This window comes from Mytilus galloprovincialis, unplaced genomic scaffold, assembly GCF_965363235.1.
Source record: "Mytilus galloprovincialis unplaced genomic scaffold, xbMytGall1.hap1.1 HAP1_SCAFFOLD_34, whole genome shotgun sequence".
Lineage (NCBI taxonomy): Eukaryota > Metazoa > Mollusca > Bivalvia > Mytilida > Mytilidae > Mytilus > Mytilus galloprovincialis.
In genome coordinates, this window is record NW_027467984.1 from 123,214 (window position 1) to 150,885 (window position 27,672).

At 32.5% G+C, this 27,672-nt stretch overlaps 1 protein-coding gene across 2 annotated transcripts; it reads right to left on the bottom strand.

The window, feature by feature from the left end:
* Window positions 1–612: 612 nt before the first annotated feature.
* Window positions 613–27,672, bottom strand: LOC143059878 (uncharacterized). Of its 2 annotated transcripts, XR_012973652.1 has the most exons (6): window positions 27,086–27,672; window positions 17,592–17,747; window positions 16,081–16,201; window positions 10,097–10,312; window positions 7,995–8,270; window positions 613–7,527 (listed from the first exon to the last, which is right to left on the bottom strand). XR_012973652.1 is itself a non-coding variant. In XM_076233452.1 (5 exons), exons 1-5 carry the CDS (start codon window positions 27,568–27,570, stop codon window positions 8,079–8,081), a joined length of 1,170 nt encoding a protein of 389 aa, XP_076089567.1. In that variant the 5' UTR covers window positions 27,571–27,672; the 3' UTR covers window positions 613–8,078. The 2 variants fall into 2 exon arrangements, 1 of the variants encoding a protein (XP_076089567.1); XM_076233452.1 differs by having other exon boundaries at window positions 613–8,270.

Below are 27,672 nucleotides of genomic sequence, written 5' to 3' on the forward strand. Positions count from 1 at the left end.
TCAGTACTTGAGGTACAGTTAATGTGTATGCCAAGAAGACAAAGCATTTTGAAAGTCTTAATGGTTGCATACATTAGTACTCACAAGGGTTGGGTGTTTGTAGATTATATTGGTCAGTACTTCAAGGTACAGTTAATGTGTACACCAAGAAGGAACACAAGGAATAAGATTAAGGTTATACTTATATCTATTCATGTTATCATAGTTTTGTAACAGAAATAAACAGGCCCTTAAAATTACATAGAAAATCTATTCGTAACACCAAGTTCAAAAGACAATGAAAGAAGAAGAACAAAGGCTTCATCAGAACATGACATACAAATTACACTGACTTGGGTCAGACAAATGGATTTTTTAAATAATAACAGCAACAGATTCTATTCCTTTTCAATTAAAAACTAAGATTGGTTTGCTCATTGGGAAAGACTGTCCTGTAACCTTTAGTTAATGACCTTCTACATAATGTAGTCCCTGGTGGAGCGTGGTAGCCTTGACAATCATACCACATTTTCTTGTGTCAATCAAATATTATCAATTAGAATGATTCATTTGATTCATATTTAATTAATCTTTATTGCTTTTAAGAATATTAATCAAAATGATAAACAAAAATTACAAGTATATACATTGTTTATTTCTTTAACATATACATGAATGGGAATATTATAATAAAGAATAAAAATTATAATTATAATGTTTACATATCAACACGAAAAACTGATTACATTTTCTGCAAAAAAAAAAAGTAATAATTCAATCGGTTTATAAATATATATATCTGCTATTAAAATATTTCCAAAATAAAAAGTAATTTCACCCGTTGCCTGCATTAATAATAAATAAGTGCTTATTCAAAAATTACAAATTTATCTTAATCCATAAATTCATTGTGTATATAAATAAGTTCATTCAACTTCAATAAATATAGTTTATATGTATAAGCTTATTCAAAGAAAAATAATGATATAATAATAAACTGGCATCAATTAAATGTAAAATGTTTTTGTACAATGTATAAACAGAATAGATTTGCATAAGTTATCATGTTGACTGAAGTGTATAAGTCCATGAAATGGAAATGCATCTACATAATAAACACATAAATGAAAATTACAATTTTTCATCACAGCTACACCAAAAAAGTTCTTGCCAGCTTATGCTATCTCAAATATTCCGACAACAAAAATCTACCTAAATTCAGGAAAATATCTCATGTCATTCAAATGTTATTAAAATTATTGAACTTAATATATACTTATCTAAGTCCAGTATGTTACATTTTAAAATTGATTATGATTCTATAATGTGTTTTCAAAAATAAATATATCATTCAGTGGTTGTTAATTGCAGGCTTATTTACTTATGAGTTTGTTACTAAATTTTACCAAATCTTGACTTTGATAAAAAAAAAAAATCAACACAGAGCATGTGGATCACTTTACAGATGATTTGTTGTATTAAATTTATTCTTTAAGAAACATTTTTTCTACTAGTATTTACCTATCAGTGAATGTTTGATTTTTGTTTCCCACTCCATTTGCACTGCAAGGTTGATGAAGTTGAAACAAGAGGCCTGGTAGATATTGGAAAATATCAGTGAATTAGTGTTTAGAAGCCAATAATTCAAAAATAGTAAAGGGGAATACACCTTTGTCTACATTGTCAGTATAAAAAGTATATATCATACCAAAAAGCAACATCACAAAAATACTGAACTCAAGAGGAAAATCTAATCAGAAAGTCCATAATCACATGGCAAAATCAAATGACAAAACGCACCAAAAACGAATGGACAAGAACTGTCATATTCCTGACTTGGTACAGGCATTTTCAAATATAGAAAATGGTTTGTCGTCAATAAACAACATAAAAAAATGCAAAAATCGGTGTTCCTTAAAATTACATTATAGGGGCAGCAACCAAACAATGTGTTGTTACGTTTGTAGATAATCTTGACCTGAAAAACAATTTTATCCTATGTCAGAAATGCTCTAAACTCTATTTCTTTGTTAGGTTGTGTAAGAGGGTGAGAGCGAGTTGCTTATTTGATTTTTTTTCACATAAACACATTAATTGTGCGTTTAAATTGAGAATAAGGACATCAGGATGAAAGAAAACAGGTTTTAAAAGTCTGCTAAATACATTTATGTTGTCAAAACGCTCCAGATTACACATATACATATGACTTCTTATGAGAAACACAATTTCTATAACTTGACAATCAAACTCAAATAATAAAACCACATGAAAAGTTATAATAAATTAAATAAAGATTTGTCATGTGTTCAATCAAACAAAAGACTTAATATAACAATGTATAAGATGAACTGCAAAGGAAGCATAAAAATGTGTGATCCAATAGTCTTAAATAAATATATCTCAAATGCAAGTAACTCAAAAATTCATTCGATAGGAATACCACATGTAAAAATATAAATACATCTTTGTATTAACACAGACTGAAGTATTGATTTATGCTAAAATAAGACCTCACCTAATATGGCTAACACACTTACATTGATTTTTAAAAGTTGCTGCCTATTAATTTAAACCTACAATCATTCTTCAGATTATATGAGAATTGGTTACAGCCAACTTCAGTCATCAATTTTCAAGAAAGAGGATTCAGGCCATGTGGACAAAACAACATGCATACGAAAAGTCGTGTATCGATATCGAATCTACATTGGTCTTCTAGATACTAGATTAGTCCATGTTGATTTTATTAAGTTTAAGATACAATTTCTTGGTAGTGTAGATTTATTTCATTGTCCTGCTCACAAGCAAACTTAAAACTCACAGTAAAACCCAGTAAGATAATATAATTGAAAAAATTAAAACATTTTTTACTTCCATTAGTAAAATTCAATACATTTGTTTCGAGTTTACACTATTCAAGATGGTTTGCACTTGTTGATAGACCTAAAAGCAAAAAGTGCATACATAATTAACTTAAATTTCTGTATTTGTAAAAAACATGACAGAAGACACCATGTTCTTCATTTAGAAAAAGTTTAAGGAATGAATTAAACATTCTTCTTTTAAAAAATTGCACATTTCTTTAAAAATCTAGGCAGATAGTTTTCTGCTACAATCCAACATGGCAGACACCATTTGATATAGCTTAAGCAAATAAACAAAATAGAGTGGACATAATGTGTTTGTGGTAGGTTTTAAATTTTGGATTTTTATATACTCAGATATGATTGGTAATAATATTAATTTTGTAATCAGGAATGCATTTGACACAAGTTCTTCATTGACAAGATCATGAAGATATAATCCTTATTTCACAAAATGGGTGCATTCTTTCAATAATTGGAACAAATAATTTTAAACAATGACTAACTTGTGAAATTTAACCAATACATTTAAAAAAAGACTGCATTTGACATCTTTTCACATATATTATTAAAATAGTAGTCACAGTACTAATTGATATTTTAGTCTGCAAACATGATTCATTCATTAGTTGTTGCTGCAATTAATTGGAAACTAGCTTGCAGTAACTGTGAGTACTCATAGATCAGTACTTTATGTCTCTAGTGTTTTAGTTTAATTTTGTGATGATGTTAAACCACTGTCCTGGCTTAGAGGAGGGTTGAACCCTGTTCAAATTCAGGAGACTTTAATTCCGAGGTTATGTTTTTTTTACTGTCTCAAGGTAACAAGACTGTAATTCAGTGGTTGCACTTGTCTAATACATATGTTTCTGGTTATTGTTTGGTTTTACTTTTTATCAGATTAGGGTCTTTCATAGCTTGCTTTCAACTATGGATTTCTATTTACTTAAACTAAAGTTATAGTGCGAATACCAAGAAAATGCTTATTTGGGCCTTTTTTGGCCCCTAATTCTTAAAATCTTGGGACCAAAACTCCCAAAATCAATCCCAACCTTCCTTTTGTGGTCATAAACCTTGTGTTTAAATTTCATTGATTTCTATTTACTTATACTAAAGTTATTGTGCGAAAACGAAGATTAATGCTTATTTGGGCCCTTTTTTGGCCCCTTATTCCTAAAATCTTGGGACCAAAACTCCCAAAATCACTCCCAACCTTCCTTTTGTGGTCATAAACCTTGTGTTAAAATTTCATAGATTTCTATTCACTGTTACTAAAGTTAGAGTGCGAAAACTAAAAGTATTCAGACGATGACGAAGATGACAATTTCAATGTTGACATTATTTTCCTTTTAATTAGTGAAAACGCCTAGTTCATTATCTTCGCTAGCCAAAGGTTACCATCAACACCCGTTCTCTTCACCCTTGGTGGATTGAGTCAAGATTTGTGATAACAATGTTGCGCCATCTATTGGAAGATTAAAGTCACACCCATTCCAAATACATTATTCTTGACCAATGGTAGAACTTGAACTCTTCAATTTGGAGGTAAAAACATGTAGATTCTACACACTTGGTAAAGCCGGAAACGAAAAATATATGTCAACATTCATGCATTTGTGCATGAGACATACACACAGGAACTTCTAATAGTTGATTAAAAACCTTCAAGTTGTCAATTAATATTTTCATATGTTTAGGGATGTAAAGACTTGTTGCACAATAAACATGTGGCAACTGTTTACAAACACGTCTTACATTTACACGTGTTCATGTTATAGGCGCTTTTTGATTGGATGCAGCGAGTTTCGACTGCAACCAATAACAAGAGGCTGTCACAACGACAGCAAACCAGATTTATTAGCATTTATTTGTGTCCTGGCAATATCACAAGAACCATTACTGATGATTGGTGAAAGTGAAAATCGTCAATATCAAATTTGACCTCTATTTTGTCATCAGTATCAGCATATTAAAATTTGAAAAGCTTAGATTGAATGGTTTGTGAGTAAATGCAACAACGTGAATGGAAACACCATTTTACGATCTTTCAAGAGCCATAACTCTTGAACGGTAAAAGTCAAAATCGTCATTATTGAACTTGAACTCTATTTTGTCATCAGTAACAACATATTAAAATTACATGTTTAGCAAGTACAATTTTTGCAATTGAAAACTCTCTTTAAAAATTTAGTAAATATATAGAATATTTCACCCGTAATATACTGATTAAAATAAAAAAACACTATTTATTAAATAAATTATTTGAATGTGTAGTTACTCAAAAATATAGCATTTTATAGGCGAGTCTGAAGTTTTGTTGTGGCTCAGGTAAAAATAAAATCTGGTCAAGAAAGTTCAATGCATTATATTGTTACTATTTATATATATGTTCCTGCACAATTCATCATCTTAAACAGAAACAAAGTAAGAATTGATTTTATTGTCCATAATAATAGAAAGCAAACTTATATTCAAAGTAAAACACAATCAAGTAGATTATTTTTTGTTTAAATATCACATATTTCTTTTACAAGTTATCTATTAATGTGTATAAATAACTGCCATCATTTTTGCATATGCACAAATAAGAATAACAATATAGATATAAGAACAAAGTCGAATACATTCAGTTAAAATTTAACACCTGTCTTTTAATGCTTTTGTCAATAAACAGAACTCTTAAAGAGCCTGTGTTGCTCACCTGCATCTTTCAGAATGGCCACTTTTAAGTAAAAATCATCATAAAAGGAGAATAACTTTATTAGTTAACTTGCAATTTAAGTCATTTTAACACATTTGTAGATTCTATTCAGCTGAATATTTTTTTGTTTTTAAAGTTTCTATATATCTATTATAGTTTTCAAGATAAAAGGCAAAAAAGAAAAAAAATAGTAATAATTATCATTAAATGGTAAATAACTCAAAAAATTTAATCAAATCAACTAAAGATTTCAGCCATTATGGCTTATCTGTAGATGTTGTCCTGGTGATCATTTTTCTATTACAATTTTTTATCTATCTATATAGTTTTCAAGGAAATAGACAAAACTGCAAAATATTGACTTATTTGTTGATCTTGTCTTGCCAATAATTTTTGCATTTTAAAGTTTTATTTATCATAGTTTTCAAGAAATTGGTAATCCTGGAAAAAAAGGGAAACATCGTCATTAAAGGGCAACAACTTCAATAAGGGGTTGACTGGGGATTTCAATAATGTTGACTTATTTATTAATTTTCTTGTCTTGTTGATCATTTTTGCTATTTAAAGTTTCTGTCTATCTATCATAATTCGAAATAATAGGCAAACATAACTTTTTACTAAACTCAATTAAGGGCAATAACTCGTATAAGAAGTGATCTGACAGTTTTGATGTCAAATGATATTATGTAGATCTCATCATTCTGAAATATTTGTTCCTGCCCAATTTTCTTTATCTATAGCGCTTTCAAGTTAATAGACAAAAATTGCTCTTATATTTTTAGCCATGTGAACCATGTTTGTCGGCAGGCAGGTTGAGATGACACACTTTTTAAAATAGATATCCCGTTGATAATTTTTGCCATGTTTGGTTAAATTTGGTTTAGTAGTTGCAGAGGAGATGATCTATGTATAATTTAACAGAAGACGACAGTTGACAATAAGTGATGTCAAAAGCTCACAGTGGACCTCGTGCCAGGTGAACTAAAAAGGCAAATAGTAATAAAATCTGTATGTATGGTTAAGAGAAAACAGGTTTACAAATAAATAAGATGTTTACTGTAAATATACTTTTATATGTCAGGGCTGGGCTGATAGATGTTACATGATGGTAATTTTTATACAAGAACGGTAAAAGTGACGCCCCAAAAATTGAAACATGATCTGTGTTTTGTGGTAATTGGCATTGTGCATATAAGAGGGGCGAAAGATACCAGAGGGACATTCAAACTCCTAGATCAAAAATAAACTGACAACGCCATGGCTACAAAAGATAAAGACAAACAGACAAACAATAGTACACAAAACACAACATAAGATTCATAACATTTGGTTGAGGCAAACTAAAGTAAGAGAAGGGATACCAAAAAGTCAACAATTTTTCCATTTGTAGAAGGGCATAACTTTAGAACAGTAAAAGTGACGCCACCAAAATTCAAACTTGATCTGTGTTTTTGTGGTAATAAGCATTGTGTATAAATTTCATAACATTTGGTGGAGGCAAACTAAAGTTAGAGAAGGGAAACCAATTTTGGGACGGACGTACAGACGGACAAGGGTTAATCGCAATACCCCCTCCGCTATGGCGGGGGCATAAAAATTGATCTGCACTGATTTTTCAAACTTGTTCTAGACATTGCTGACCTTCAATATAAATTCTATAAATATCTTGCAAGAATAGTACACAGGAGAGCACTTACAAGACTGGATGGATGCAGGGTATTTCTATGTCCCTTGCAATGTGTCAAACAGGGGATGATAAGTAATGGATAATAGATGAATTTCACCATTCTTGCATTTTCTAGTACATTTCCTATGTCACAATAATGTTAATATATATACATATCTTTATATCTAGCTCTGAAAATAACTCTGATGCTGTATAAATAAACTTTTTGTTGCTTTGTTCTTGAATTACAAAATGTTGTGGCAACAATTTCACTAAGATTTTGTACTAAAAAATAAATGTATTTTAAGAGATTCCACCTCTAGGTGTAATACCATCATTGATTTTCCCCTATTAGTCTTTGTTAAATTTGCACTTTTCAAAAAATTGTGCAGAATTTATCTTTGTTTCAAATAAAGAAATACTTGGCATGAGTAAAGTTTTATCCTGTCCAGTTCTATAGAAAAAGTTTCACATAACATTTCATTGCATATAAGAAAATAAAAATCATTGGAAGTTAACCAATCAAATTTCTCCTCTTATTCTATCTGTGTACAAGGTTTAGTAACCATGTAACCTCAAGATTACAAAATTTTCTATAGAAATCACAAATAAAAATAATGGTGTTTTGAAATACCCAAGACATATGTTTATGACACAGAAATAGTTTTACTGCAATAAAATGTAGGATTAATTACCTACAACGGTCAAATTCAAGGGAATATTTTTTAAGACCTACTTTCGTATGCAACCAGATGTGACGTACCATGATTTGGTGGTATTACACCTCTATATTCATTACTATGAATCAACTTTGGTATTCACTTTAGCTTTGATAGGGTGAGCAGATTCTAGTAACACAAAAGGCAGATTATACTTTTGGTATTCCTAATCTTTGTCGGTTTCCTAAACGTAGAAAAGCTTTTATCAGCTGGCTCCTCTCCCTTGCCTTTAATATATCATAAGGTCCAATAAAATGCAGAGTAGCTTTGTCTTCTGGACCTAATTTATCTTTGATATATGTACAATACCTGGGTGATGTAGACAGGCATGTTATCAGTATCTGAAAAGAAAAATCAGTTATACTTAATTAGTATACCACTAGAAAGTTACTTGTTACCTGCCCAAGAGATGGTATAAAAGACACTTTAAACTGATATTTGTGAATATAGCACACTGGAAAAAAAGTAGAAGTACCCAGTGATCTTGCTCCACAAAATGATAAACCCTTCCCCTTGCAAAGTCCATGATTTGCTAAGGGGAAACCCTAAAAATAATTTTAATAAAAAAATTAAAGAACCTCACATACCCCACACCCCCACATTGTCACTTGACAAACAAAATCTCACCAGATTCCTAAGTTCAAAGACTCATAACTCTACAAAAGTCAACTGATAAAAATTTTCTTGTGGATATGCACAATTAACATATTATGTCCTCATAAACTACAAAGTTTCAACTGTTGCAGTAGTATAATTGGGCCAAAATTCTAAGTTCTAAGGGGCATAACTCCTAGAAAAAAAATTGAATCGTAATTTCCTGCAATAAGTTCATCTACATAGTATGTCCTTATTATCTACAAAGTGTCATGAAATTTTGTTGTGTGGTTTCAGAGAAGTTGCAATGACAAACTGTTGCAGTAGTATATTTTGGCCAAAATTCTAGGTAAAAGGGGCATAACTTCTAGAAAAAAATTGAATCGTAATTTCTTGTCGATATGCACATCTACATAGTATGTCCTTATTATCTACAAAGTTTCATGAAATTCTGTTGTGTGGTTTCAGAGGAGTTGCGATGACAAACTGTTGCAGTAGTATATTTTGGCCAAAATTCTAAGTTAAAGGGGCATTACTCCTACAATAAAAATTGAATCGTAATTTCCTGCCGATATGCACATCTACATAGTAAGTCCTTATTATCTACAAAGTTTCATGAAATTCTGTTGTGTGGTTTCAGAGAAGTTTGGATGACAAACTGTTGCAGTAGTATATTTTGGCCAAAGTTCTAAGTTACAGGGGCATAACTCCTACAAAAAAAAAATCGTAATTTCCTGTCGATATGCACATCTACATAGTAAGTCCTTATTATCTACAAAGTTTCATGAAATTCTGATGTGTGGTTTCAGAGAAGTTGGGATGACAAACTGTTGCAGTAGTATATTTTGGCCAAAATTTTAAGTTAAAGGGGCATAACTTCTACAAAAAAAAAAATCGTAATTTCCTGTCGATATGCACATCTACATAGTAAGTCCTTATTATCTACAAAGTTTCATGAAATTCTGTTGTGTGGTTTCAGAGAAGTTGGGATGACAAACTGTTGCAGTAGTATATTTTGGCCAAAATTCTAAGTAAAAGGGGCATAACTCCTACAAAAAAAAATTCGTAATTTCCTGTCGATATGCACATGTACATAGTAAGTCCTTATTATCTACAAAGTTTCATGAAATTCTGTTGTGTGGTTTCAGAGAAGTTGGGATGACAAACTGTTGCAGTAGTATATTTTGGCCAAAATTCTAAGTTAAAGGGGCATAACTCCTACAAAAAAAAATCGTAATTTCCTGTCGATATGCACATCTACATAGTAAGTCCTTATTTGTTGTGTGGGGTATAATTAACTGCTGACACAGAGAAATGTCTTGCTGTCAGCAGAAAATTCTGAAAAAGACAATTTGAGGGACAGCAGCATTGACAATTAATACAAAGTCGCTAGACCATGACATCGGGACAGGGCATCCAAATAACTAAACTGATTTGTACTGATAGTAATGCAATTTTATAGAAAATATCATTTATCTATCAAAAGGGATCATTAATTTTACTGGACTGAAAGTGTTAATCATTTAAGAGTTGATCGAAACATTTTAATCAATTAGCTATATATTAACATTACCTTTGTCTCATGGAGCAAAAGGCCAAGACATTCTTTTTTGAAGCAAGAATTGCCTAGTCCAATGATCAGCTGTCCAACATGTTGGCTAAATCCTCTTATCTTTGATGGATCCATAGTTTGAAGTGTCTCCTTATCACATGTATCAATAGCCTCTGGTTTTTGTCTAGTAACATGAATCTTTTGATCAACTAATGAATCATTGGTTGAAACTTTAACCTAAGAACAAGGAAAACCATATAGGACCCACTAATTCATAATTAATAACTACTGTACATTCAGAAATTATTGCAAGGTTTCTTTATACAAATAATTTGACTGGTTTAATATCGCAATAATAACTAGAGGCTCTTAAGAGCCGGTGTTGCTCACCTTGGTCAATGTGTTGCAGTGCATATTAAACAAAGGACACTCTACATTATTTAAGACAAGAATAGAATTCATGACAAAACTCTCTGTTTTTGTGTCAGTGACTTGTTTGTAGAACTTACTTTACTGAACATTCTTGCTTACAGTTATCTCTATCTATAATGAGCTTGGCCCAGTAGTTTCAGAGCAGAAAATTTTTGTAGAAGATTAACTCCTGAAGTGGTCAATTGACAATTTTGATCATGGTGACTTATTTGTAGAGCTTACTTTGCTGTTTACAGTTTATCTCTTTCTATTATAATATTCAAGGTTATAACCAATAAACTGCTTCGCTGAGCGCAGCTGGATACGCCCCCAGAGGTCCAACCCTGAACAGTTGGGGCAAAAATGGACACAATATTCAAGCTTGATACAGGTCTGAATTTGGATTGTAATTAAATATTTGACATATTATAGGTTTCTGAATAAATGTAGCCAAAGAACTTGGAATTGGTTATATGAATAAAACCCCAAAACTTGGAAACGGTAATTCTGAAATTTATAAAAAATGAAAGGGAGCTCACGTCAATAGATATAAACAATTCACCAAAGTTTCATGCATATTGGTTAAAGCTTTTTTGAGTTAATGTCCGACATGTTGACGAAGGACGGACGGACAGACGGTCAACGGTATACCATAATACGACCCGTAAACGGGCATAAAAAAACTGCAAAATTTCCTTAAAATTAACAATTCAGGGGCAGCAACCCAACAACAGGTTGTCTGATGCATTTGAAAATTTCAGGGCAGAAAGATTTGTACCTGATAAACAATTTTACTCCTTCTCAGATTTGCTCTAAATGCTTTAGTTTCAGATATATAAGCCAAAATCTGCATTTGACCACAAGGTTCTATTTCTAGCCATGGCAGCCATCTTGGTCAATGGGTGTGGTCATCGGATACATTTTTTAAAGAAGATACCCTAAGCATAATTTAGGCCAAGTTTGGTTTAATTTGGCACAGTAATTTCAGAGGAGATTTTTGTAAAAGACTACAATAAAATGCTCCGCTGGGTGCAGCTTGATACGACCGCAGAGGTCGAACCCTGAACAGTTGGGGCAAGTATGGACACAACATTCAAGCTTGATACAGCACTGAATTTGGATTGTGATTAAATATTTGACATAGCATAGGTTTCTGACACAGAATGAATGTGCTCTAAGAACTAAAAAAATTTTTAATTTACCTATTCAAACCATATCATTATCATTTGCTTTTATATATAAATCATAAATAACCAATTTAAAATGGAAAATTTTAAAGAAGAAAAAAGGGAAAAAAAATCCCCCCCCCCTAATTTTGTGAACCCCCTTATGATTCATCACCCCCAAACTCAATACCAGCCTTCCCTTTGTGGTATGGTACCTTGCAGTACAATTTCATAGAGATCTATACACCTGAACACAAGTTATTGTCTGGAAACTAGAACCAGATGCTCCACAGGGCGTAGCTTTATACGACCGCAGAGGTTGAACCCTGAACGGTTGGGGCAAGTATGGACACAACATTCAAGCTGGATTCAGCTCTAAATTTGGATTGTGATTAAATAGTTGACACAGCATAGGTTTCTGACACAGAATGAATGTGTTCTAATGAACTTAAAATTTTTGTTTTCTCTTACAGCAATTCACTATGCTGTTGAATATTAATCCTCTCAAAAAATGTTTGAAGAAATTTTCTTTTTATTTATGAAATTTCAAATGAGAAAATGGAACCTAATTTTTTTAATCACATCCCCCTTTCCCTTATTCCAAAACTAATCTCAATTAAAATTTCTAATGGAGTTTGCAACAATAACTACTCATTTAAATACATCATAAAATATTAAGATGTAAACAAAACTGCTTGTTATCACTGAATGGTAAAGATTATTTTAATTTATTAGTTGGTAGTAAAAAGTGAATATACATTGTATATTGTATATAACAAAGATTTAAGTTGATTCTGGACAAAGAAAGATAACTCCAATTAAAAAAAATTCTTGCTATTGCACAACATTGTGCAATTAGATATTTCTTGCTTACTATTCTGGACAAAGAAAGATAACTCTAATTAAAAAAAAAATTGCTATTTCCCAATATTGTGTAATTAGATATTTCTTGCCATTGCGCAATACTGTGCAATTGAAAAGACTTGCTATTGCACAATACTTAATATAAAAATTTTAGATCCTGATTTGGACCAATGTAGACCAATTTGAAAACAAGACCAAAAATGAAGAATCTACATACACAGTTAGATTTGGCATATCAAAGAACCCCATTTATTCAATTTGTGATGAAATCAAACAAAGTTTAATTTTGGACCCCGATTTGGACCAACTTGAAAACTGGGCCAATAATCAAGAATCTAAGTACATTTTTAGATTCAGCATATCAAAGAACCCAACCGATTCATTTTTTGTCAAAATCAAACTAAGTTTAATTTTTGACCCTTTGGACCTTAATGTAGACCAATTTGAAAACGAGACCAAAAGTTAAGAATCTACATACACAGTTAGATTCAGCATATCAAAGAACCCCAATTATTCAATTTTGATAAAATCAAACAAAGTTTAATTTTGGACCCTTTGGGCCCCTTATTCCTAAACTGTTGGGACCAAAACTCCGAAAATCAATACCAACCTTCCTTTTATGGTCATAGACCTTGTGTTTAAATTTCATAGATTTCTATTTACTTATACTAACGTTATGGTGCAAAAACCAAGAAAAATACCTTTTTGGGTCCCTTTTTGGCCCCTAATTCCTAAACTGTTGGGACCTAAACTCCCAAAATCAATACCAACCTTCCTTTTGAGGAAAAAAACATTGTGTTTAAATTTCATAGATTTCTATTTACTTATACTAACGTTATGGTGCAAAAACCAAGAAAAATGCTTTTTTGGGTCCCTTTTTGGCCCCTTATTCCTAAACTGTTGGGACCTAAACTCCCACAATCTATACCAACCTTCCTTTTGTGGAAAAAAACATTGTGTTTAAATTTCATTGATTTCTATTTACTTAAACTAAAGTTATTGTGCGAAAACCAAGAACAATGCTTATTTGGGCCCTTTTTTGGACCCTAATTCCTAAAATGTTGAAACCAACACTCCCAAAATCAATCCCAAGATTTCTTTTGTCGTCATAAACCTTGTGTCAAAATTTCATAGATTTATATTAACTTAAACTATAGTTATAGTGCGAAAACCAAGAAAATGCTTATTTGGGCCTTTTTTGGCCCCTAATTCCTAAAATATTGGGACCAAAACTCCCAAAATCAATACCAACCTTTCTTTTGTGGTCATAAACCTTGTGTTAAAATTTCATAGATTTCTATTCACTTTTACTAAAGTTCGAGTGCAAAAACTAAAAGTATTCAGACGACGACGACGACGCAGACGACGACGCCAACGTGATAGCAATATACGACGAAAATTTTTTCAAATTTTGCGGTCGTATAAAAATGCCTGTTTTTTGGCCTCTTTTTGGCCCCATATTCCTAAACATTTAAAGTAATTACCCCCAAACTCAAACCCAGCTTTCCCTTTGTGATATGGAACCTTGTAGTACAATTTCATAAAGATCCATACACTTACACACAAGTTATTGTCATGACTCTAGAAAAATGCTTGTTTTTTGCCCCTTTTTTTGCCCCTAATTCCTACAATTTTGAGGCAATTACCCCAAAATCAATCCAAACATTCCCTTTGTGATATGGAACCTTGCAGTACAATTTCAGAGAGATACATACACTTGCACAAGTTATTGTCTGGAAACTAGAAAAATGCTTATTTTTGGCCCCTTTTTCCTAAACGTTTTGGGCAATTACCCCCAAAACTCAATTCCAGCTTTCCCTTTGTAATATGGACCCTTGTAGTACAATTTCAGAAAATTCCATACACTTACACACAAGTTATTGTCATGAAACTAGAAAAATGCTTGTTTTTTGCCCCTTTTTTAGCCCCTAATTCCTAAAATTTTAAGGCAATTACCCCCAAAATCAATCCAAACATTCCCTTTGTGATATGGAACCTTGTGGTACAATGTCAGAGAGATCCATACACTAACACACAAGTTATGTCAGGAAGTTACAAAAATGCTTATTTTTGGCCCCTAATTCCTTAACTGTTTGTACCATAATCCCCAAAATCAATCCCAACTTTCCTTTTGTGGTATCGAACCTTATGGTAAAATTTCATAGAGATCCATTCACTTAAACTAAAGTTAAGAGTGCGAAAACCAATCGGTCTTCATAGACTAAATGTAGTTTTCATGATTTTAAACACCATTTTATATGATAAAATAAAGAATTTATCAGATTTGAGAGGAGTATAGAGATAAAGGGTTACTTTGAAAATAATGTCAAAAATATTACTTGAATAAGTTATTTTTAACATTTTTGAAAAAAAATAGAAATTACACTTACCTATTAAAGGCACATAATTGAATTAGGTTACAAATTATAAATAACTTCAGGTCTTAATTAATTCACAAGTATCAATCTATTTATATCAGTCTACCTTCAAGATTTTAGAGGAAAATGATAATTTAATAGTCCCAAGAGACCAATCTTTGACCCAGAAGCGTTGGTATGTAAGATAAGTGTGTGGGAAAGTTAATTAGTGTTTCTGAAGAATTAGTTTTTATATATCAAGGGAAAAATAACCAGATAACTGTGAAAATTATTTAAAGCTAGTAAAATCTGTATTCTTAAACACCTATAAAAATAATATTTAGAAAAATAACTTGTATAAGTTATATTTAAATTAGCCTCGTTTTCAACATTACTTGTATAGGTAATTTTAATTGTTACTTGTTTAAGTAATGCCCCTGACTGATCTATTATAATATTCAAGATAATAACAAAAAACTGCAAAATTTCCTTAAAATTACAAATTCAGAGGCAGCAACCCAACAACGGATTGTCTGATGCATCTGAAAATTTCAGGGCAGATAGATCTTGGCCTGATGAACATATTCACCCCTGTCAGATTTGCTCTAAATGCTTTAGTTTCAGAGATATAAGCCAAAAACTGCATTTTACACCCATGTTCTATTTTTAGCCATGGTGGCCATCTTGGTTAATGGGCGGGGTCATCGAATAGTTTTTTTATAACTAGATACCCTAAGGATGATTTAGGCAAAGTTTGCTTTAATTTGGACCAGTAGTTTCAGAGGATATGATTTTTGTAAAAGTTAAGGGACGACGATGATGATGGACGCCAAGTGATGAGAAAAGCTCACTTGGCCCTTTGGGCCAGTTGAGCTAAAAATTGCATTCTGATATCTGATACATAGTTCTGTATGCAGATTTCTTAAGTCTAGTCTTGTAAGTGCTCTCCTGTGTACTATTTTTGCCAAATATTTAAAGAATTTATATCGAAGGTTTATATCAGATGGCTTAAAATTTCTCCACTGATTTTTTTCAAAAAACTAAAATCCATGAACATGTATTGTAGCTTTTGCTCATACCACATGTACCACGAAAATATAAGTACTTTCACAGTTTTTGAGTTATATGTTTTACAATTGGAAATGAAAATTAATTGTTGACACACAAGCCTGAATTTTTTTTACTTTATTTATATATGAAGAAGTACCTCTGCAACTGTCATTATCTGTATTACATCAGGCATTTCATTTGATGAAATTCTGAAAGTTAAGTCTGGAACTGCCACAACACGTACATCCTTGATCATGGTTTCCTCGACCAATCCTATACTACAAAAAGAACCATTTTCAAAATTAACCTTTCATCATTTTCATATACAGGGTACCAGGATTTGATGATTTAGGTCGAGTCAATCGATTGCGATCTTGTTTTAATCAGTTATTTAAGGTGGTTACAATATTTCATGGATTTTAAATATGTCAAGGGCTAAATATTTTTGTGAGGTTTTTTGTTGATGCTTTTCTTGTCACTGATTTTGATCTTCCTAAATGTTTATAGGACAAGGTACAATTTGGGCTAAAAGTGAAAACTGTATGACTGGCATGAGGACCTTGCAAGGTACACACATTCCAAATATAGTTATCCTATTACTTAGAATAAGAGAGAATTCAACAATACAAAAAATTTTAACTTTTTTTTCAAGTAGTCACTGAACCATAAAAATGAGGTCAAGGACATTGGACATGTGACTGACAGAAACTTCGTAACATGAGGCATCTATATACAAAGTATGAAGCATCTAGGTCTTCCACCTTCTAAAATATATAGCTTTTAAGAAGTGAGCTAACACCGCCGCCGCCGTAGCCGCCGCCGTAGCCGCCGCCGTAGCCGCCGCCGGAACACTATCCCTAAGTCGAGCTTTCTGCAACTAAAGTCGCAGGCTCGACAATAAAACCACTGCAAGCAAAACGCATTTTTATTGTGCCATTCTTTAATTCTTATCTGGTGTCTATTTGAAAGCAGAAGTCATTGATATCATCTTTCACTGTGGATAGACAGGATAATGTTCCATGTCTTGGGCATTCGTCTTTACCAAACATAATACCTTTATTTCCTGCAGATGTTGTTTGATCTGTTTTAGAATCCTGCAACCAAAACCAGACGTCTTTAATCATGTTTTCAAAAATTAAATTGCCATAAAAGTTATTGCCTTTATTGAGGACATATTATTGCTAAAAGTTTTGAGATGTTCTGGTGTTTTAAAGTGGACACGCTTTGCAAATAATAATAATTGAACACCTTTGGATCATTTAGGATTTTGAGGACACGTTTGGGCATTGTTGGGGAGATTGACACTTTTGGAAGTGTTACATATACATTGTATCATGTCTGTCTGAATTTCAAAATTATAAAGAAATAACATTTTCATTCCACTAATTAAGCTTGCTCATGTTGTTTCAATTCTTGTTGTAGCAAGATGTTGGTAAGGAATCTTACTGCTATTCTCAATTTAAAAAAAACAAGATCTTACTGGTTTTACATGTATGTACATGTATTGTAACACAATAGTCCAGCAATGTGAAAAAAAACCCTGAAAAGTCAGTCCTCATTCTGCAGTATGTTAAGGTTAAGCACAAAGTGGTTAAAGAAACAGTCTTGTCAATAGTCATGATAGTAATGGTCAAAATTTATTTTCACCATATTTTTTAAAGAATTTACCTTCCCTTTAGGTTACACATTCTGCAAAACTTCTCCAGCATTGTTGTGAACCTCATTTCTTCCACTGTTCTAGAAGTCAACAACAAATCATAAAGTATTTCTTTTAGGTCATTTTGAAAGTCATGTCTTCCAGCTTCAATATGATGTATCAAAACTCTGAAAAAAAAATCCTAATTATTTATATAAGAACTGGACACTGCTTAGAGGTGCATAGAATCTGCTGTCGATTTGGAAACTTGTTCTATAATCTATTATTAAGTCAGACTTGGTGTCTATTTGAGTCGTACCTGTACATATATATATATGCAAAATCAAATAAATGGGGAATATGTCTATGGGACACAGATGATGCCCCCGCTAGCATATCATATAAAGTTATAAAGGGCAGGGTTTTCCCCGAGTCAATTATTTTTTTCACCAACTTACATAAATATATTTTTCGTTTAAAATGTTCCTTCTTTCTAACTCCCCCCCCCCCCCCCCCCCATTTACTTTTTAAAAGATACTATAAAAATAGCAATATAGACATCATAATTTTGACTTCTGGGACACAAGATTCATCTTCAAAAGTTTATCGGATATACATTTCCCTTCCAGTTGAAGGATAAAGACTAAAGGCAGAGACTTTTCTTACTTTTCAACAGGTTTTGGAACAACCCTCCAAATGTGGGATATCCCTTAAATAAGGGACTGTCCCTCAGACAAGGGATCATTTTGCTGTTGTAGAAAAGTAAAAAGAAAAATTTAGCTTTTTTTTAACTTAAAAGGGGAAAAATTCATTATATTTGGAACAACTTTTCTTAAAGAGGGGTCCACTTATTTTTAAAAATAAAGAAGATACATGTATAAGTCCAGGAATATTACAAAATTCTTGGACATGTTTTGACCATATAATACCAGATAGTTGTATAGTTCTTTGGGAAAAGTTTCTTCAAATGATATGAATATGTGCCCTTTTGTACTAAGAAGTGGTTTTTACAACAAAACATTTTTTTTTTATCACTTGAAATTGATCCCTGATTTAAGGGATAGTTATTACATTGAAGGGTTACTTATTTGAGGAGTTGTTCCCAACCTGTTGAATATATTTCTTCATAACAACAGTTTTCTTTTCTGGACCATCGTAAATGAAAAAGTTGAGACGTAAAAATATGCTTGAAACACGTGCGTCGCCAAAACGAAAAATAAATAAGATGGATGAAATCAAATCATTATGTATATTTCTTTCGCCAAATTCTTTCGCAAATGATGAATTTTAATGGCCACAATTTTTATTTTTTTGCAAAATGCGAAAATGGAGAACGCCAGCGGTAACCTTGAAAGGGACATAACTGAAGAACAGTAAAAGTGACGCTACTCAAATTTGTACTTGATCTGAGTTTTGTGGTTATATGTATTGTGTATAAGTTTTATAACATTTCGTTGAGGCAAACTGAAGGTAGAGAACAGAAACAAAAAATTCAGCAATTATTCCATTTGTAAAGGGGCATAACTCTAGAACAGTAAAAGTGACACCACCAAAATTCAAACTTGATCTGTCATGTCTGTATTTTGTGGTATTAAGCATTGTGTATAAGTTTCATAACATTTGGTTGAGGCTAACTTTAGTTAGGGAATGGAAAGGAAAACTAGTATTTTTTCCATTTGTAAAGGGGCATAACTCTAGAACAGTAAAAGTGACACTACCAAAACTCAAACTTGATCTGTGTTTTATGGTAATAAGCATTGTGAATAAGTTTCATAACATTTGGTTGAGGCAACCTGAACTAGATTTGATTTGATTTTTGGTGTTTTAACGCCACTTTTAAGCACCGCTTTTGGGCCAATTTTTATTGGTGGAGGGAGACGGAGTGCCAGGAGAAAACCACCGACCTGTGATAGGAAAACTGACAATCCTAGTCAATTTAGATTGGAGTCTAGTGCACCCGCACAAGCGGGATTCGAACTCACAACCTCAGTGTTGACTGGCTAGTGATTACAGTAGTAACTACTTAGACCACTCGGCCACTGAGGCCCCTCCTAAACTAGAGAACGGGAATGAAAAATTCAGCAATTTTTCCATTTGTAAAGGGGCATAACTCTAGAACGGTTTAAGTGACGCCACTGAAATTTAAACTTGATCTGTGTTTTGTGGTAATAAGCCTTTTGTAGAAGTTTTATAACATTTGGTTGAGGCAAACTAAAGTTAGAGGACGGAAACCAACTTTGGGAAGTAAGCCAAAATATTTATCAAATGGAATTTATTTTAATATGTTGCATTAGAATGGAGATATCTGTATTGTATTTCGTTGCTAGCTCAGTATATAGGTAAACTCAATTTGTGACAGTCAAATCTACGTTTCACGAAGGCCAAGCTTAAAATACAATACAGATATCTCCCAATTACAGATATTTGAATTTTAATGAGGGCCTGTAAATAATGAAAACTTATAAATGTAAATAAAATGCTCCGCTGGGTGCAGCTTGATACGACCACAGAGGTCGAAACCTGAACAGTTGGGGCAAGTATGGACACAACATTCAAGCTTGATACAGCACTGAATTTGGATTGTGGTTAAATATTTGACACAGCATAGGTTTCTGACACAGAATGAATGTGGTCTAAGAACTTAAAGATATTTTTAATTTACCTATTCAAACCATATCATTATTATTTGCTTTTATATATAAATCAGAAATAACCAATTTAAAATGGAAAATTTTAAAGAAAAAAAAGGAAAAAAAAGGAAAAAAAAATCCCTCCCCCAAATTTTTTGAACCTGTGGCCCTTATGATTCATTACCCCCAAACTCAATCCCAGCCTTCCCTTTATAGTATGGTACATTGCAGTACAATTTCAGAGAGATCCATATATACACTTGAACACAAGTTATTGTCTTGAAAGTAGAAAAATGCTTGTTTTTAGGCCCCTTTTTGGCCCCAAATTCCTAAATGTTCAGGGCAATTACCCCAACCTCAAACCAAGCTTTCCCTTTGTGATATGGAACCTTGTAGTATAATTTCAGAAAGATCAATACACTTACACACAAGTTATTGTCTTGAAAGTAGAAAAATGCTTGTTTTTAGGCCCCTTTTTGGCCCCAAATTCCTAAACGTTTTGGGCAATTACCCCCAAACTCAATTCCAGCTTTCCCTTTGTAATATGGACCCTTGTAGTACAATTTCAGAAAATTCCATACACTTACACACAAGTTATTGTCATGAAACTAGAAAAATGCTTGTTTTTTGCCCCTTTTTTGGCCCCTAATTCCTAAAATTTTAAGGCAATTACCCCCATAATCAATCCCAGCATTCCCTTTGTGATATGGAACCTTGTGGTACAATGTCAGAGAGATCCATACACTAACACACAAGTTATGTCTGGAAGGTTTTTTTTGTCCCCTTTTTGACCCCTTATTCCTTAACTGTTGGTACCATTATCCCTAAAATCAATCTTAACCTTTCTGTTGTGGTATTGAACCTTATGGTAAAATTTCATAGAGATCTATTCACTTAAATTAAAGTTAGAGTGCGAAAACCAATGTGTCTTCTGACGACAACGACAACGACGCCGACTTCATACCAATATACGACCACAAAAATTTTTTTGCAGTCGTATAAAAATGGAAAAAAAATGGTAACATTTGTCATTTCCATGTGTAAGGGCAATAACTCCCATAAGAAGTTGTCTGACAGTTTTACAGCTGTGAGGTTTAATTATGCATACAAATTTTCCAAAATGCTAAAATTATCACTGATACCTTTATCTTACATTCATTTAGAGTATTTTCCTGAAGAAATAACTGTGAAGAACTTCTTAAAAGCAATCGTGCTTTGAAAACGTACACAGATTTAACATATCCGTCTCTGGTCCATGTTTTACCATTGTCAAGTCAACATCCAGTATTAGAAAAATGTGATTTTTAAAATATAAAGCAAAGTTGTTGAGAACATAATGTCTGTCACCATGCTGGTGACGATTTGTCTCGGTGCTGAAGTGTCTAGAATGCTGCAAACTTGACACATTCAGTCAGGGGTACTACTTGTACAAGTTATTATTATCCACCCTTAGTTGATCCGGCCCTATAATAAAATAATAATGAATAATTAACTTCGGCGGATTTTGTGACATATCTGAATCAGTATAAATGGAATTTGTAAAAAGTATCGATGAATAGTGACAGCAGGTAAGTGAAGGATGCCTAATATTACCTTTAGCATGTTTAGAGAAACATTCAGATGAATTACTTTAAATCGATACAAAAATGAGTAATCAGTATGATTTGTACAATTTGTTAAGCAGCATCGATATTAGTAGAGTGGGGCGCTCATATTCGCCGTGGACACAATTTCGCCGTTTTATGATTTTGAGGTGTAAAAACTTCAAAGGATGGTTGAAATGGAAGAAATATGCTGTTAAATCATATTTTTATAACAAATATGATTATTTTAGAAAATGTGACTAAACTTCGGCACCTACGGCAAAGGACCGAAAAATGGACAACGATTTTCAGCCAATTTCCTGAATGACAAAAACGATTTCAAAGAAGCATTCCTAAATAATTGTTTGACTGATTGCCCTAAATTTCAGTTTTTTACATCTTTCAAATGTCTGCTATTCGTCTATAATGAAATTTATTTGATAAATAAAGTTAAAAGCTGCAGTTATTTGGTTTTAAATAGATATGTCAAAACGGCGAATATGTGTCTCCCATCGACAAAATGTTAGGAAATTTCAAACACCCTTTAATCCAACTCTGCAGATGATTTTACTCAAAACAAACACGCTTTCAAGCTAAGAATATTTTGCATTTGAAGTTATCTTCATATAGAAATATCAGTATACTTCAAAAACATAAAGACCTGAACATAAACTGAAGAAAACATGGAAAGATATGGCGAAAATGAGCACCCCACTCTATATGAATATGAAGTTATTTTCCATGATAACTCAGAATACAATTGGGAAAAGTTTATATTCAATTCCGACACATAGAAGAGATAAATAGATATTCACAATCCACTGGAACACATAATAATGTAATTACCATAATGATCATTAGTCTATAGATACATTTGTAATTGGTTTGTTTATTCAACAATTGTCTGATGATCGTGAACCAAAGTAAGGCTGGTCGTAATCACTTAATTCAATTAAAATCATAGCTATTAAAATTTACTAAGAGCTAATTTCCTAATTCTTGTAGAGTAAAACTTTGGTGGCTTGCTTGCTTTGTTTGTATAAACTTTTAACTCAAGCTTTGACATCTTCAAACAATATATATAGGCATAGTTAAACCTGTATATATTATATTTACATTTAATTGGACGTTATCCCAATAAAATTGTACAATATACAAACAAAGCAAGTAAGTAAGCTAACCTGAAAGTCTTGCTCTACATGCATTAGGAAATTAGCTCTAAATAAACAATTCACAGGGCTGTAACTAGGCCTTGGGAACAGACGAGGCAGGGGTTTAATGGGAGCCGCCGATTGAGGCCCCCTGGCCGAAAATTGTAACATTATGGTTCGAAATATATCTTGTTACCTCCGTTGTTTGTATCATATTTATTGTTTTTGTTTCATATTTACGGTAAAATATCGGGAAACAAAGTGTGTTCTAACGTCTGTCAAATATGAAGTCGATTTTGTCAAGTCATTGTGCATTTATTTTCACACAGGATCGTATTTAACATTATGCACATAGGAAAAATAACAGACCACCGGCGCAATCTCTTTGACAATTGTATTTTCCTCTTTTAAACAAGACGAAACAAGTCTACAGATTATGTTTGCTAACATCCCGTTGGAAACAAAAACAATGTTTAGACCTAGTATTTCGTACATCCGGCCGTAATGGCGTTATCACATGTTAGTCACATGTTTCACGTATGACTGGAAATGATTAGAACTTTAGGACAAAAACAATTTTAATATATAACTGGACTTCTGTTTCCTGTGAAATGTAACGCATAACGATAAAGTAATTTTCTTACTTAATTATTACGAAGATCAAAACAAGAATGTAAATCATCTTGGATTTATCTGTTTGAACATCTCGCAAGAGTTCATATTTGCATATTGTTTTTAAGAATGCTATTACAACAAAGCAGATTACATCATCTAAAAATTGCGTTACGAAATCCGACACAAAAATCACGCCACTGTTCTTACATCTGCTACATAAATACTTATAGTTCTGGGCATTTTCTTCTCACTATTCTTATTGGTCGCGAGAAACGACACAAAAATACGGTTGTAGAATCTTTGATATTCGTATATTTTATTTTTTTTTCTAGGGAAGAGTAGCATACACTTGTATGTTGATAAAAATAATGGCATCTTTAGATGTAGTTGCAACTTTTCTTACAGTAATTCACATTTTATCACTTTTCTATAGTTATAGGAAACGGAGCCCAATAGCAAATTATGGTCCATATACATGGTTTAAAAAATAATAGTAATGATACAAAAAAAAAATAATGAATAAAATAAAATAATGTAGATAAATTACATATATATATTATATTTATATAATCTTCCTTTATTTCTTATCATTTAAATTTAGAAAAAACGATTGAATAAATTCAATTAAAATATATATGTCTTTATTTTCTATTAATAATACTCCACTTACAGGTGATGTTTTGTTTGTTTTTGTATGTTTCTTAGGTATGAAAAACCAACACTGTCAGAACAAATGCTGAATATAATTATAATAAATAAAGTTGTACAGGATTCTTTAATAAAATCAGATTATAATATGTCTCTGATTAAATTTAACAAATCTCACACTTTTCATCATTTTTGTGACTGTCATTTAATGACAGGAAACACAAGAAATGTTTATTGTAGTCATCTACTAATGGCACACTTCAAAGGTAATCATAGCAATAAAAATCATGTTGTTGGGAGAAACCACACCAAGGTAATAAACAATTAAGGAGTTTTAGGGAGGAATTAGTCCAAGTTTCCTCCCAAGATTTGGAGAGAGTTGCTGGAATTTCTTGGTGTGACACCAAGTTTTTACAGTGTAGGGAGTATGACATTACATCCTCTCTGTGTGTACTGTAGTACACATTATTGTTTAGAGGCCAGCTGAAGCACACCTCTGGATTCAGGATTTTCTCGCTGTACTGAAGACCCATTGGTGGCCTTCGGCTGTTTTCTGCTCTTTGGTCGGGTTGTTGTCTCTTTGACACATTCCACATTTCCATTCTCAATTTTATTACACCCAATCAATAATGATAAAAATTAAATACTCTCTAGTCACCTTTACCATGGTTAATTGTGCGACCGTCTTTATTTCACAAGCCCAAAGTATTCCCACAATACTCCATGGAAATTCAAAGTATCAAGCAATCAAATTGTCATTCTGCCAAGGTCTTGTCCTGTCCTTTTAACATTTGAATGGAATAATCACATACATTTTGTAACTTGCTCTCTATATATAGCTAAAAGAAAGCCTACTTCATGTATTTGCCGTTAAACCAAACAAATCCTCCATCCATCCAAAATAAATGTTTTGTTTTCGAATAGCAGCCAGGTTTGTAGCAAAACATTTGAAAATGCCTCAAATCTTCATTTTATTTGAAAGAGAACTACATACAAATTGTGGGGTGTTTAGGTATTCATGTGTGATCTGTGAATGCTTCTTTAATAATATTAACTGAGCAAGGTGAAGAATTCAAACTATTTTAATTTTGATTTACTTTGCGAACTGATAATGTTGGAAATATCCATTATCAATAATTCATTTTAACGGGAAATAAATAATTACAGAACCAAATGCCGGTTTACTGGCGATGGTAATCAGATACAGAGATATTACGTTGAAATAAAAGTACAGAAGCTGCACGTCAACATAAATTACTATTCGAAGTATGCATTACTTAATTCTTGATGTTAAAATGCAAGGATGTGTTCTACCCTCTGCATGCATGCCTAACTTTCTCCATTTTCTTTTTTTCCCTTATTATTTTTTTTTGCCAGCAATTGCCTCGTCTGCCTCATTGTAGTTACGGCCCTGATTCAAGGTCTTTATAGTTGGATCTTTTATTAGAAGTTCTAATAACGTTTGTCAGGACCTCAGCAGGAATATCAACTCTTCCTGCTGCTTTTCGAAGATAAGCATGAAATACATGTACAGCTTTTAAGACTTCTTCTTATATCTATCTATAATAATATTCAAGATAATAACAAAAAACTGCAAAATTTTGTTAAAACTACCAATTTGGTGGCAGAAACCCAACAATGGGTTGCTCGATTTGTCTGATAATTTCAGGGCCGATAGATCTTGACAAATTGAACAATTTAACTCCATGTCAGATTTGCTCTAAAAGCTTTAGTTTTTAAGATATAAGCTAAAAACTGCATTTGACCCCTATGTTCTATTTGTAGCCATGGTGGCCATGTTTGACCATGGATCAAATCTTCGGAGTTTCAGAGAAGAAGATTTTTGAAATATTTTATGACAACAGACGACGAAGGACGCCAAGTGATGGCATAAGCTCACATGGGGCCCTTTGGGCTCCGGTGATCTAAAAAGGGAGACAATGCCATTTAATATAAGGCAAAATAATAAAAAAAATCTTAAAGATCCATTATCTTTAATAAATATGTACAATGATGTATGGAAAAGTTTGACACAAGCTTTCTGTTTTTTTGGTGGTTTTTTTTTCGATTTTAAAGACTGAAAATAAAATATATTGACTCTGAAATTAAAATTTTGGGTTATATATTAAAACCACTATATACTCATGATACTGCACAGACTTTAAACCCATTGACAAGGATGATGGTGTCTAAGTAACTGCAATTCAGAATACCGAACATGTTGAATGAGGGCATTTTTTTAAAGAAAATACTTTTAACCATGCTATTGACATTCTTATCTTTATCTATAATCATATTTTTTACTTTTCTTTATTTTCTGTTTTTTTTTATATTTTTGGTTTATTTTTCTATTTCAACAATTTCTTTATCATATTGGCTTGAATTTTTTTATTTTGTTCATCTAAAGTTCCTTTCTTAGTGGTCCATTTATAAACATGATAAAACATCATTTCCTTAAGTTCTAGTTCGTTAATATATGATCATGATGATAAACCTGTCATCCATACATGTTTACTACGCATGGACGGACTTACCGGACAACCACACTTCTGTGAAAACAGAGGTGACCCATTTGTCTGATTGATTTTCAAATCTTTTCAGATATATGATTGCGGAAATAAGATAGTAAAAAATGTACGTAACATTGAGTTTTCAGTGAATAGATTCAAATCAAATTTGATGCAATTTTTATATAATAAAGAAGAAATATACACGATCAAAGCCTTAGATGGGCGGAGTTACAAGACTGCATCGTATCTTAATTTTTATTCCCTATAAATATTTTTTTATATTGGGGCGGATCGACTAAGGGCCCGATTGACATGAAAGCTACAAGAACTTGAGAAGTACCTGACTGACATTGCAGTAGTGAATGAAAAGATGGTAATTTTAATTTTACCTGGAACTACTACCCACAGTTTTCATCAACTCTTCATCATCATGGTGTTCATCTGAATCAGCATCAACTTTGGGAAGAAAGTTTTTAACAAGATATTCTCTAACTTTAACATAATTTTCCTGTTCAAGTTCTTTGACACTTGTGTCAAATGTCAAGTTAGCATTCAAATAATCCATCATCTTGATTAAATCTGCATCGAGGGGTGGCAAACCTGCATTTATATTTGAAAACATGTCGAAAAATTCATCAATGCTCTTCGTGGATGGGTCGATCCAGTTCCAATTAATCTGAAGATTTTCTAGTTCGCTCATCGTCCAATCACTTGTTTCACGCGGAATGTAACTACTCAGTGCAGTTAATTTCTTCTTCTTATCGCTTGATGCGGAATAATAATCGCCATCTAATCTATTTGTCCACAGTGGATCATCTTCTGAATTTGAGCTGTGCCGTTGGCGTTTGCGTTTAGGTTTCGAGGATGACGCCATGTTGTGCCGAGGATAATTGTTCTCAACTCATCAGTATACGGCAGCCGGTACGGTCACAGAACCGTTCGAATGCAGCACCGGAATACGTCCCCAGAACCATTT